This window comes from Pholcus phalangioides, unplaced genomic scaffold (assembly GCF_987345545.1).
Source record: "Pholcus phalangioides strain wild (caught in Gottingen) unplaced genomic scaffold, Ppha-v1.0 ptg000011l_1, whole genome shotgun sequence".
Taxonomy (NCBI): Eukaryota; Metazoa; Arthropoda; class Arachnida; order Araneae; family Pholcidae; genus Pholcus; species Pholcus phalangioides.
The window spans coordinates 2418328-2432564 of record NW_028301604.1 but is presented as its reverse complement, the minus strand read 5'-3'; the positions used below and the strand labels follow the sequence as shown (position 1 = coordinate 2432564).

Below are 14237 nucleotides of genomic sequence, written 5' to 3'. Positions count from 1 at the left end.
TAATAACAAGCTTCGTGCTACGAGCACAAAAGAAAACAAAACAAGATGAATGTTTTGGTACTGGTTTTGTTTTTTAACAGTGGAGAAGCTGGCTTCAAAACGTCATGAGAAGTGATAAAGATAAAAATTATCATTGAAGGTCATGATACTATCGAAATATAGATGAGATTAGGTAGTGAAACAATCATCAAAACCGAAGGCAGAAGAATCTTTTCTTAATCCGATCTAATTATTTAGGAAGCATGGCAGAGACATTAAAGCGATTTTCTTATATCATTCATCAGACAAGAAAGATATCGATAAATGTTTGCTTTAGCAATCTACGCACCTGAGCGATAATAAATAAATGAAGGGTTCGTGTGGAAAAAAACCATTGCAGTAACATCAAATTATCTTCTCCGGGTGGTCTCTCGCATTTATTTTACCCTGCTTCTATCTTATTAGATAGACAGTCGTTTTGATTTTAAAGCATATAACGTGATCCGTTCACTTTATCATGATTTTATGCCTGGTCGTAGCATTACATATCTAGAAACCATCCATTATTATTGCTTTCCGAAAATAAATTCACGATACGTTTGATAGCTTAATCAGAGAGCATGCCGATTAACACAGGAGAGCATGCCGATTCACTAACATATAACTGACATTGCTCGTATTATCTTGAGTGGTTATGATTTTCTTTAGCTATTCTTGAAATACAGAGATCGTGTAACACGTACAAATATAATCGAGGACTATAGTGTTTTTTTGCATAGTTTATAATATCCTCAGCTCCCAGCATTTTCAAAACATTTGTAGGAGATAACATTACGTACGTTATGCGCATGTGAATTAAAATTTAATTTTTGAAGTTAAAACATTAGATTTTGGCTCCATTTTATTGGAGTCTGATCGGCTGATTATAATAAGAATATAAAATTGACATTTCTTGTCTCATCCCGGACATCTAGACAAAGACTTGATAAGACAAGTTTCAATTGTCTTGACACTCTGCTGGCAGGCATTTGTTGAATGGTTGTGCTGAGCAAATCCAGTTCATGTTGCAATTTCAGTTATGTTTACTTTTCTTCTCAACGAACTATAGTACTTGTACAGGCACCATAAATAGTGATTAAAAGAGATCAACAGATCAGATTACTCATGGCTACGTGGGCATTGACGAACTTACTAAGATAAAAAAATGGACCGTAAGAGAAATTTATTAGGACATCCGGGCATTTAAGTCTAAGTCTTAACGCGGAAAATTCAATTTTCATGGTAGAGTTCTTTGTTTTCATAAGAGGTTCCAAACATAACGCGTTTGTCGGCTTGAACCGAAGATCTTGGCGCGTGATGTAATTATTAGAAGTGAGTTGCCTGTTCTTCATTTCCGTTTTGTTTTTCTTTTTGTACTGTATAAGTACTTACTTCCTTAGACGGTCCTTTTTTTTCTTTATTCATTTACTTGAGGTAGAGAGCTAAGGGAAAAAAAACACGTAGTTTAAACGGCAGTTACGTTGTTGCCGCAATTCCAATGTGTTGAGTTACAAATCTGTTGACCCTTAAAGGGTAAGAAGATCATAAATTATTCTGTCACGAAGGATCATCGTTTATGGTATAGAACTTTATTTCTTTTTCGGTTAAAGAAATTATACAGACTGTATGTGATTGAAAGCTTTATAGCGAGGTTTAGCACGAAAAGCCATAAAAATTATTAAGTATAGATCCAGCACACATTAGGCTAACAATTGATAGATTGTTTTTGTATTCATAAAGTATTTTCTAGAAATATTATGTAATTATATATAGCATAATGATGAGAAAAATTGTTTCGACCCGTGTCTGTTACGCACATTTATTAATACGATACACGTTTAAAAAGGAAAGATACGAGCATAATAAAATTTTTATCAACTTTTTTTAACTTTGCGTGACATCACGATGAAACTATTTTTTCTTTCATGGGAAAAACTACTTTTTTGTGAAACTGCTTAATTAGTATGTGCTGTAAATATAATTAATGAAACAAGCAGTATCAACTGCTTGTGGCAATATCCAATTATAAGATTGTTATTGATTACTTTCTCCCGAAATATCAGTTTTCATTCTTTACCCTTTTGATGACATGTAACTAATGTCGAACTGTTATGACGTTCCACAAGGTAATAACTTAAAAACGAATTTTCTTTCACTGAAATAAATGTCATCGCGCTGACTAGTAACCCAAAATTACATGGAAAATAATCCAGAAATTATTACTGGTATAATCAAAATAGCAGAGGCTTGAAAATCAACAAAATACGCCTGAAGGTAGAACGAAAACACTAAAAGAATCTTTATACACATTGAGAAAATAAGCCATCCCTTCCAAAGACAAGTTTGGACACTTTACAACTCAACCTCTAAACTTCGTTATTAATGTTTTTCTGTCCAACCCATGAACGATAGAATATACGACATGCTCTTCCATGGACAAGAAAAGTCTTCTTCATTCAATATAATAGCTTACACGTATTTTAATAATATCCATTTTTTTATATGATTTTTCACCTAAAAAAAATAAGTGTCTTCATACAATAATTACAGTGTTTGGGTTTCCCCCCCCCCCTTGTTTATCATGGGGGAATATTTATTCTGTAAGTAGGCTTATATATACTGTATATACACGTATATATGGAGAACCTTTTTCTTATTTTACAAATGGATCACCACATAATCAGTAGAGGCTGATTGAAATTCCCAGTTTTATTCAATTTGTGCTATGGAAACTAATAAAACTTATCAAACTGAACTGATTAGAAACTATTAGTGTGTTTATCTTAGTCAATTAAAAGTTGCTGTGATTCTTCTTAGACATATACGGTTTTCTTCCTTAATTGATTTTATTTAATTTATGATAAAAAATACATTAGCTCTATTGAATCGTCAAGGTTTTAAGTTCACTCTTAAACAGACAATGGTATTTCAGGAAGAATTTCCTAAATCATAAATTGGTTTTTAATGGGAGTTTTCGCAAACGAAAGCGAAATTTAATTTTTTTTTTTTTTTTTTTTTTTTTTTTATGGTCACGTATAAATTTTATATGTCGTCCTCCTTATGCCAGAAGCACGAATGCGCAAATTCCTAAAACTTGGAAAATGACGTTTGGATATTTACTCTGCCCATGTCTCTAAGTGTCATTTCAATCAAAATGCTTTGTATCATGCGTTTCAAGAGGGGTTAAACATTCGCTTTTCTGGCAAAACTTAGATACCAACATAAGGGATCCAACCAGCTGATAAACCTCAAAAGTGAAAATTTGAACATTCGTGTTTCTGGCATGGAGGGGACGATATGTACATATTTGTTTGTAGCTCTTGATAATTATTTGATGCTCAATTTTAAAATATCCTCAACGTTTAGAGCAGAGGTGTTTAAACTTTTGGGTTTTCTGGTCCACAATGGGAGAAGGAAACCCATTTTGGGCCGTATTGGGTTGATGAAAACTGTTTTGGACCACAATTAAAATAAAAACGATAGCTGATGAGGGAACTTTAAAGCAAAACTTATCATTCTAAGTCAAAAAGAAAAGCTAATTAAAGCTCTTTCCACAACTTTTTGATGTCAAAAAACACTATTAAAATATTTATATAAATACACCATTAAAGTATTTGTTTGAAATTGTTGATTTTCGGTCACATTAATAACTGTTCTTAGATATATGAAGCCCATGTATCACGTGCTTCATTTCACGAAACAGCTACGCTACACGGATGGTTTCTATAGACCGAGTTGCTTTTGCGCTGAGCATTAGCTTTCAAAACGCAAATGACGAAAACTCAAGGACAGTTTCATGTGAACACCTTAGAAAAATCACTAATTTTCTAGTTTCTGGAAATGTCAAAATAGCTGAGATAATAGATTAACAAGGATATTCTTCGAAAAAAGTTATCTAATCATCGTCGTAACCACAAGAATGTCATCACGTTAATGATCATGATTATTTCAAGAAGTGTTGGAAAAGTTCTCACTTTCATCAGCGTTTTTTGGAAATTTTGATCATTGAATGAGGTACTAGCAAGTAAAAACATACCGTGGTCTCAAAGAGGCTTAAAAAAATTATGAACATGCTTAATATGATTATTCATACTCATAAAATTTTTGAATAAGCAATTTTTCACTCTTATAATTTATCTAAAAGAGAGAAAAATTTTTAGTGAGAAACTTGAAAAAGCGTGTGTGAAAAAGTTTTTTCCTGCTGAACGCAATCCTTCAACAAAAATAAGCAACTAAAACTGTCAGCACAGAGATACCATTTTCTGAAGATACGACACCTAAGAGAATATATTTTTTTTTATCATAATCCCCCTCTCTCCTTTTGAAATAAAAAAAAGCCTATGCAAGTATTTTGGAAGTGACTAGCTATCACTGTCATCTTCAGTCAGTCACATATAGGATGACCCAGCATCATGATCTTGACTAAAACGTTCCTTGTCTTTTATATATACGTATATATAGTTCTCCGTATCCGTTGCTTCGTCTCCCCTCGAGGTGAAGTTATTTATAATTAGATGAGTATCAACATTTTTTTGGTAGTTTTTTTTTTTTTTTTTTTTTTTGCATCGTTTGTGTTTTACCGAAAAAATTCTAAAGTACGTTACACTGGTCGAGACGGCTTATGCCTATGATAGGAGGGAATTTAGACTCCGTTATTAGGGGAGGATTCTCCCGTTTAGATTATATTTACACTCACAAATTCTAAGATACAAGAAAAAAAATCCTAAAATAGTAAATTAAAAAATAAATAAAAACTGAGGGAGAAAGTATTTGTAATGCCTGGGTGTAAATATTCTGTCTGTATTACAGATTGCGTAAAATTCAGCTGATATTTGCACGTCGATAACTATAAGAATGAGATTGAGCAAAGGGGACTGTGGCAAGTTGAGCTCTATCGATCTGTTAGGCTGATGGCACCTTCTATTATAGAAGTATGAGTTTCGTAATCAAAGATTATCTACTTCCCAATCTGTGAATATTTGGCATGTTAGCGTACCCACGTGCATGATTTCACTCTTTCTTCGAGGAATATCTATTTCTGATCTACGCTTCAAGCGTAACGTTCATATGTGACTTTGTTCGTTCCTTTCTTAATTTTTTTTGTAATTAAATTTTTCATAATATATGATTTCAAATTCAATTATGACTTCTATTTTCGTGCGCTTTAATGTACTCGTATATTTTTTATAAATCTTTAATATTTCGACTTTTAAGGAATTTAAATAATTGCTATAAACGCTGAACTGAATATTGATATTATGCATGGAAGAAACGCTTAAGGAAAAAGGTTTCAGATTTCTGTTTTCTCAAAATTCACTGATGTATACTTTGAATTATTGTTCGCTATTCATTGAATTGCAATTATTTTCAGCTTACAACTTATTACCTTATTACAACATGCAGATAAATTTTATGGGAAATACTTGATATTTCAGTATCATCATTAAACGCCAATTGAACGACATCAAATAATAGCCATTCAGTCTGATGCTCCGAATTCAAATTATTTTTCGATGACTATAACTTTTTTCGGACTTATGAGAGATCTGAAATTACCGTATTCTAGTTTTTAGTCTTCCGAAGAGTACACATGTTGAAGATACTGCATAAAGTTCTTGCAAATTGCCGTCAGGTATTATTGCTTCACTTCTAAAGAAGAAAAAAAAATCAGAGGACTGAGATAACAGCAAGCTTTACATAAATCTAAATTTTCGCATGGCTGAGAATGGAGGACTCAAAACATAAGATCGAAAATGTTTATTCTATAAAAGAAACCTTTTGATGCCACTCTTAAATTCTAAATTCTTGCTGAATCAGTGTCTCGAAATATGTTTGGATAGAACGCATTATTTTTCTTTAGTCGACAACAAACCTTACAAAAGGGTAGTCTTTCCGTACCTCAAGAAAAAGTCAGACCTTGAAAACATAGAACGATCCACTGTTGGTTTTATGATAAAATGATTATCCTGCCTGTTTACATAAGATGGACTGGATGTTCCATTGTCTCGTGTAAAAAGTTGTACAGAATACTAGGGTGGTCCAAAGTGCTAGAAAAATAGAAAATAGATTATTCACATTCTTCTACACGATAGAAGTGTCTTTGAAGTTAGAGTTATAGGGGGTACATACTTTAAAAAGCAAGGCGAAAACATTTTACCAATCAAAAAATCTACTTTTCAAGCAAGTTTGCACTTATAGTGGATATTTCTGTGATTTTTATTATCTTTTCTCATACTTCTGAAGTGTGCACATAACTTCTGCTGTGTATCTTTATGTTCTATTGCAATCTTTAATAGATCTTCAATTAAAATATAATTGAATTACTGTGTTCATACATAAGAACTATTTTTCTCGCGAGTCTTTGTATAAGTGTATGACACACAACTGCAAAAAGTATTTAACTAAATACATTTTTCTCATGGCAGTATTCATATACTTGATGCAGTTGTTTGATTGTTAAATTGTTATCCTATTCTGATTTTTTTCAGCAACATACATCTTATTTAACAACATAGTTTTTGCCTTAGTACTTAATGCTTTGATATACAGTAAACACATGTATCAACGAAAAAACTTGTTCGTATGAAAAGTGACTTGATATACATGTAGGTAATTACACACACTTCTCTCTTGAATTTTTAATCATTAGACTAAGTCATTAATAACTACTAATCGGCCAAAATTGATTAATAAGATAAGCACTGATGAATTATTACTGAACCGATCGTGTCCGAAAGATTACCGTATTATAATAACGTGTTATGTATTTCAACAATTTTTTTTGAAAATATCTTGATAAACTGATCGGAAAAAAAAATTTAAAACTTCCTTTTCATAATAGTCTTTTTGGCTCATATTCAAGCATTAAAGAATTATATATTATATTTTTTATATCCAATTGTGTCTTATTCAACCAAACGTTCAAAAATCGAAGAAAAGTTGGGAAAAATAGCCTTAACTAACACTCAACTTTCTTTTCCTTCATTTATGCTGTTGTTTTCCAAATTTTCTCGGATTTTTGAATTCGGATATGTTAGCGAAAGTTGCAGTTAAAAACCTGGGATTTTTATTGTTGGGCTCAAAAGACACAGGACAACAACTTTCTAATTGGGAGTTAGAAGACAGGATATTCATATAAAAAATTATATTTCATTTCATGACGCACTGTATTTGCACTCACAAAACTGGTACAGGGTGATTTCTGAACACATTTTGAGCATTTTTTAAAGTGGAACTATACCTCTACGACCAACGGTTGATGAAATAAAGGCCGAATTATATATAAGACTTACAAAACACCCTGTATACTTAGTATTATACTTCTACTACATGATATTTCAATCTGATTTTTGGAGCTAAATCATCCTCATCAAGCTGAATAGTACAGTGCTGATTACTGCACTTTAACGCTGATTATCTATATTAAACGTTACCGGATGCTATTATTTTAGTTAATTTTCTCTACACTGAATTTTTTTAAACAAATTTTTGAATGGTAGAAAGAGACTTAATTATTTGGAAACTCGACTGTATATTTGCCACTGTCATCAATAACTATTTCTCGCCAAACTTTCGTTTAGATACAGAACGCTGCTCCAGAGTGTACTGCTTTAACCCTTTAGTTGGCAAGCATTCAAATATACACAGGAGAAAATTTTGAGGTGTTATATTAAGCAAATGGAGTACCCCCTGAATGCTATTACATGACGGAAAAAATTATTGCTAATATTTAAAAAAATGTGGGTTGTCGCACTTCAGAGAGCACACTGTATTTATATGATTTACATAGATATGAATAGTATAAAAATGTCATTTATTGTTTGCCGACTTGCTTTTTTGCCATTCTTGAAGAATGCACAGCAATATTTCTCCTCCACACCTGGTATGTCCCTCCAAAATGCAACAAGGGTCAAAAATCGTTCTTGCTTGGCTTGTCAAGAAATAGGAGACCTGTTCATTTGAGCCATCCTGCTGGTAATTATAGAAACTTTATAAACAGCTCATAAGTAAAAATCGAATATTTAGAAGTTGCTTAGAAGCATCAATGCCGAAACGAACACAGCATATACAATGGCTTTATTTGAAAAATATAAGAAACTCATATTATGCTTCAGAGCAGCACGGCCAAATAAATTCTTAATTGCTATTAGGGCTATAAGGCTATATTGAGGCGTATATAATGTCATGTACTGTATAACTTGTCATTCACGAGCAATCAGCTGGATTAGAAACTCAAAATTAGTCGAAGCAAAATAGCTTCAGTTAGGGCAGATCGTAATTATAAATAGCATGACAAAAGCTTGCGGCTGAAACATAGCAATTAAGCAAGGGAGAGAAATTACTGTATTTTTTTATATACATTACATAGCACCATGTGATTATTTTTTCCTTCATTAGAAATTCATAATGCATGAAAGGAACTCAATTATAAACTCTTGTTTCGCTTCCTATTCATCTTTGTCATTCAAAATGCATCTCTTTATGTTGTTTCTTTATTCTATCTTTTTTAATAAATAATAGGAAATGTATGTTATTCTGTACATTATAATATCAAGAATTATTAGTAGATTTCCGAAATCTCAAGGCACTTCGGTCTGCAAATATACAAAAAAAACAAACTGATGTCCGTTTATGACAGTATGTTCCGAAATGGGCAATGTTGCCCCTGGGGTGTGATGGAATGGTCCAGGAGGGGCAATAGAAACAATGGGCATAACAGAAGATCCTATGGGTTCGCTTGAAGGAAGGGGGTGATGGAACAAACAGCTTGGGAAACTATGGTTTAGAACAATGGGGCTCTGCGGCGCCCCTGGGGCTCCATGTGCACTTGCCGGGGGCTCCGGGGACACTCGAGGAGAATAATATAAATCAGTAAATTTAATATAATTAAAATAAATTTTTGTAAATTTGATATTTTTCAGTTCATCTTGTTTTGATAAAAACAACAGATAGGCCTACGGGGCTCCGGTATAGAAATTAAATTATAAAAAGGGCTACGCGAATCAATAAAGGTTAAGAACAACTGGTTTTATGAAAGACCCCCCCCCCCCACAATAATAATTTTTCCCAACTAAAACAGTTCCACTATATATACGTTACTACGGAAATTCGATAAATCCGGTTACTATGCATAATCACCGGATGTTATCCATAGTCACCAACTATTTTTGTAAGTTGAATAAATTTTGTTTTTCACATTTACCGGTGATTATATGTAATCACCAGCTCATATTATTAAATATGGTAAATCGTCAATAAATTATTTAAATTTACCGAAAATTTTGATTAAATTTCAGCCTAGGATCATGGATTCGGTCAGTCATGTTGCTTTTTTTTAAAAATGTTGATAAATGTGAAGAAAATATGCAATTTTATGCATTTGTGTGCATTAATACAGAAAAATGTCAAAATTTGTGCTAATGCATACGCACGAATGCATTTGCTTATATTCAAGCTCTAGCTATAAAAAAATGTTATTCAAACTCACCCAGTAAGTTATCAACAAAGAGAGGAACAAATATTAATGTTGTAATAGATGTTTGTGCAGTAGAACTGTAATAATCTGCGAAAATTAATACGTCGCCCTTACAGTTGTCAAGCTTATTTAATGTTGTCGTCCATTGGTAAAATTTTTCCTTCAGAATTTCAGACTAGGTGGAAAGGGGAGTAGGATGATGACGGCTAAGAAGCTATACAATAGTTTTGTTGGACTTGAAACGTCTCGACATTTTGAGAATTTGTCTAGCACATACATTATGAGTTGGAGCAAAAAAGAAAAAAAAAATAACGATCCGTCCCTCCTCGTTTAATGAATTGTGCACACCGTCTGGTCAGTTTTATTACTTCGCCTGGAGCAAGAAGGGGTTTTTGCCCCTCTCCTCCCATTGTGGTCTAATTTTCTTTACCACTCATTCCCTAAACTCGCAGCCCTTTCGAACTTGCCATATACGCCATATACGCGTATTTATTATATATATAATAAATACGCCCCCCCCCCCTCTGGGGCTGTCAAAATAGCATCATGGGCCCTGTGGCAAAGTGATTCTGTGGGGTTTCTCACCAGTTTGCTAGCACAGCCAGCTCCAATGAACACACCTACAGTCAATAATTATATAATAAATGCACACAGTAATTAGGTATCACGACACATTGCTATGTGCCCTATTGCTATGTGCCCATATATGTGCCCTAGGCGTTAAAATTGCCATGTTTTTTTGGTAAGTGTAAAACTTGATCTGCTTTATTTCGGTCACCCCGAAATACCTCGGGTTCTTAACTCGCTGTTATTTCCAATGTGGCAGTTGTAATGCGGATCAGGAAAATTTTAAAAAGCACTTAAAGAGTTAAACAATTTGAGTGAGAAAAAGAAACAACTTTTTCCATTCTTCCGAATTCTATCACAAACCTATATTTAATTTCGGAGAATCCGTGTTTTAACCTCATTTTTTCAACTTTTTTATGCTCAAATTCACATTTCAATTTCATTTTCAAAGCACAAAAATGAATTCACCCCGTAACGCAGTGTTTCTCAAAGTGTGCGTCGCGGCTCCTAGGAGCGTCGTGAACCTTTATCAGAGAAGTCGCGGCAAGCTAGAGATATTAATTTGTGTACTTTTTTTTTTTTTATACTTTAGTGAAAAAATCTTTTATGTGGGAAAATATCTATTAAACTAATTTGGGGAGACGCGAACGAACCATGGATTGGGCAAGGGAGCCGCGAACTGAAATACAATAGTTGCAAAAAGTGACAAAACTAAAAAATTTCAATCACCAATATCCCCGCTCAAGAAAACGTGAATGATACATGATAAATTTATATCTCATAAAAAAGGCGCAAATTTTACTACGTAGTTGGCATTTTTTTTTAATGGAGGGAGTATACGAATTTTAATTTTTATATTTCCCCCAAATTATTATTTTATGTACTGCTTATTTATCGCATTTGATCGGGCGTAGTCATTTCGTCATATCGTTATCTAAAATGTGTGATTGTAGCTTTCTCCGTTCCCAAGTTGTTTCCGCGGACTTTCCTATGCATCCCTTTATATGAAAATGAAGTGGCGTCGGAGCTGGGTGTGTTGTGGGTCTCGAGCAAATACAAGCACCCCCAGAGTTGATTCAGAAATTGAAATTTCGTACATGAAACTCAAATCGAGCTCCAACAGGTTCAAAACCCTGCCAACGCCTCTGTAAAATTGCAAATGTAAGTATTGTCTCAACCGTTCATTATAATAATCAGGCCAACAGCAAGAAATACGTAGATTTTTTTACAAAGATATTGGATCGTTATGAGTGTAGAAATATATTTTGTAGCTTACCTGATATTTGCTGATACGATGTCGGCAATTTTCATGTTGTTCAACGGAGCTTCACAGGACTCGTCGAGTTTTCTACATCTCAGGCAGGAATCTTCAACCTTTCTCTAGTCGCGCGAACCACCTATATCCACCATCAAACAAAGAGCACCCTTACAGCACCTTTGATATAAGTATGCCCCTGAGATCTGCATTTTAATTGTAATCCTTGAATGAAATTTTTACAGGGTGTTTATTCGAAGCTTCGATCAAGTGATCGCGAGCATGAAATCAGAGGCGAGATTTGAGCACTCTCCGTGTTTCATGGAGCACCATGGTGCTCGCGAGCAACAGGTTGAAGATGGCCGATCTCAGATTTATCTATTCTCTCATCATTCCAACTTCTCAATATTCGATAGATTTCGGCATAACCCATGCTTACCATACCAAAAATGAAAGTAACTACTGTAGTTTTAATTGCACAGTATGATTCATCTCTTCCAAAGAGTAAAAATTCTTTCAAATCAATGTGATGCGAAACAAATACCGTATTTACTATCTAGTTCGAGCCTTTCAAGTTTATATTGTGCTAAACACGTTTTCAAGCGTTTTTATAAATTCCATTTGAGCACCTGGCAGTGTATGCGCAGAAACTAAACAATTACAGGTGATCTATTGATTCTATTGCTCAACTTTTCTCTATTCTGTGGCAACGTCTACAATAAAAATGGTGAAAGTATGTAACCGAAGACTGATAAAGAGCCTTTCGATAAAGTACAGTATGATGAAAGAAATGAGTTTACTTGTGATAAACAGTATTCTATAAAAATACTTTCATTTAATAATTTATTCACAGAAAATATTTCCTTTTGGCGATGTGAACCCAATTTATTCAGAGCTCGTGTATGCGTAGAAATAAAAACCTTCAATCATTTGGAGGCTCTTGCTTAAATCTCGGCTCTTTGTTTAGGCCTTGTTGATCCGTAGCCGTCTTAATAGGCCCATCCACTCACTGACCGGGGGCCTCAAGTGCATAGGAAGCCTCGTGATAATGAAATTCGGTAGTACGATTTTTGAGAGTAAGCATGTAAGTTGGTAGGCACTTTCAGCTAGTTACAGGACATCACTTTGCCCGGAGGCCCAAGGTGCTCTCTAAGACGGCCGTGCGTTGACTCACATATTATTATATAGGAGCCTTCTCTTTTTTCAATTATTATTTTGGTTATTTTACCCTATTTAGGAGAATCCATGGATGCTCTCCTAAAAATTATAGAGAGATGGTATTTTTATTAACTCATTCTCTTAAAATATGAATTCACATAATCTTTCAAGTGTTATCAAGTTTTGTTATAATGTGTATGAAAATTATTTATGCAAATATTTAACCACTATTTTCAGATTTCAAAAGGTTTCGCAGGATGCTAAAGGACAGTTCTAATATTCCTGAAAAAGATAAAGGAGATCAAAGCTCTTGCTGTCCTTCCTGTCGCCTACCATTTGATAAAGGCAAAAAGCGAAAACTAATCGACACATGTGGTCATCAAAGATGCTACACATGTATCTTCACGATTGATCGTTGCCCTCTCTGTCAACCACATGGTGTGTAATATCTTCTTGATTCTCTTATCAATCATGATCATTTAAACTCTCAATTGTTAGTTTTTATGTACTCAATTTAATTATAGTTTTCAAGCATTTTCACTTGGATGGTGCAATCAGTACTCACAACTGCCGAATTTGGGAACCAGAAAATCCGCACGCTATCTTAGAGGTTCGGTTGCATTCACCAAAAGTGACGGTATGGTGTGGATTTGCGGATTTACTGCAACATTTATTCTCTGTCCCTACTTCTACGAGTAGTTACGTTCTACAGGTCTAGTGACATGTTCGATCACCGGGAAGCGAAATACATTGCTGTTACAGAACGAAATTGTTCCGGCTCTGCAAGCACGTCACTGCCTTGCAGATACAATCTTTATGAAAGACGGAGCTCCTCTACACTCATTGCAGTGTGTGTTAAGAATGTTCTTAAAACACATTTTACAGAAGAACGTGTCATCAGCAGGCACTTCCCTAATCTATGGCATCCGCGGACCTTAATCCATTCGATTTTTGGCTTTAGGGGCATTTGAAACGTATGGTAAGTCGTGACAATCCAAGAACTTTACCTGACCTTAAAGGCAGCATTTCACGCCACGTGCTGAACATTTCCCCGCACACACTTTGGTCAGTAATGGAACATGCCATCTTGCGATTTCACATGGTATTTGAAAATGATGGCCATCATTTGGAACATGTTTTGTTGCAGTAACAATTGTAAAAGTGTTAAACAATTGTTAAAATTGTAAACGCTTGCCTAAATATGTCATTTCTTAATAAAACGCCCTCTGGTGGCGACATGTGTAACTAATCCCCCCTTCCTCCCCGAAACAAATTCCCATCACTTCATGAAGTCCTCCACAAAATTTGACAATTTTCTGATGACTGGTTTCGTCTGTAGGCTACTTTAAAATAGGGTATTTTAATTATGGACGCCCTATATATCCCGGCCTAAGTCTGTAAGAAAAATATGATGTTTGGTGAGATGCTGTTGTTCACACTCTAAGACTGGGATTACACTATAAACGTTTGATAAAAGATCTTTTACAAAACTAAAAAAAAAACAACCGATAAGCCTTTACATTCGCTCGAATGTAACCGATGCATTTTGGTTGCATTTTCAAATTTTATGAAAGAACTTTTATCAAACTTTTATAGTGCAGTCTCGGACTAAAGCACTCTCTATCGCCTTCGCTATTGCGATTTGACCCCACGTTCTGTGCCCAAAAATGCTTATTTAGATGTGTTTTATCCAGGGCGACTAGATACTTGGTCAACCAGGGCAAGCACGAATATTGGCACCCCCCCCCCCCTTGTAATATTGAA

The 14237-nt window shown here is 34.4% G+C and overlaps 1 protein-coding gene across 4 annotated transcripts in view; it reads left to right on the top strand.

Annotated features, from left to right (window-relative positions):
* Positions 1-14237, top strand: part of LOC149079943 (protein TANC1-like) — a 97912-nt gene that overhangs the window by 32531 nt on the left and 51144 nt on the right. For all 4 annotated transcript variants that reach the window (XM_089238838.1, XM_089238836.1, XM_089238840.1 and 1 more), the window contains exon 2: positions 12711-12911. In XM_089238838.1, the coding sequence (XP_089094964.1) occupies positions 12711-12911 (201 nt within the window). The remainder of the gene's footprint in view (positions 1-12710; positions 12912-14237) is intronic.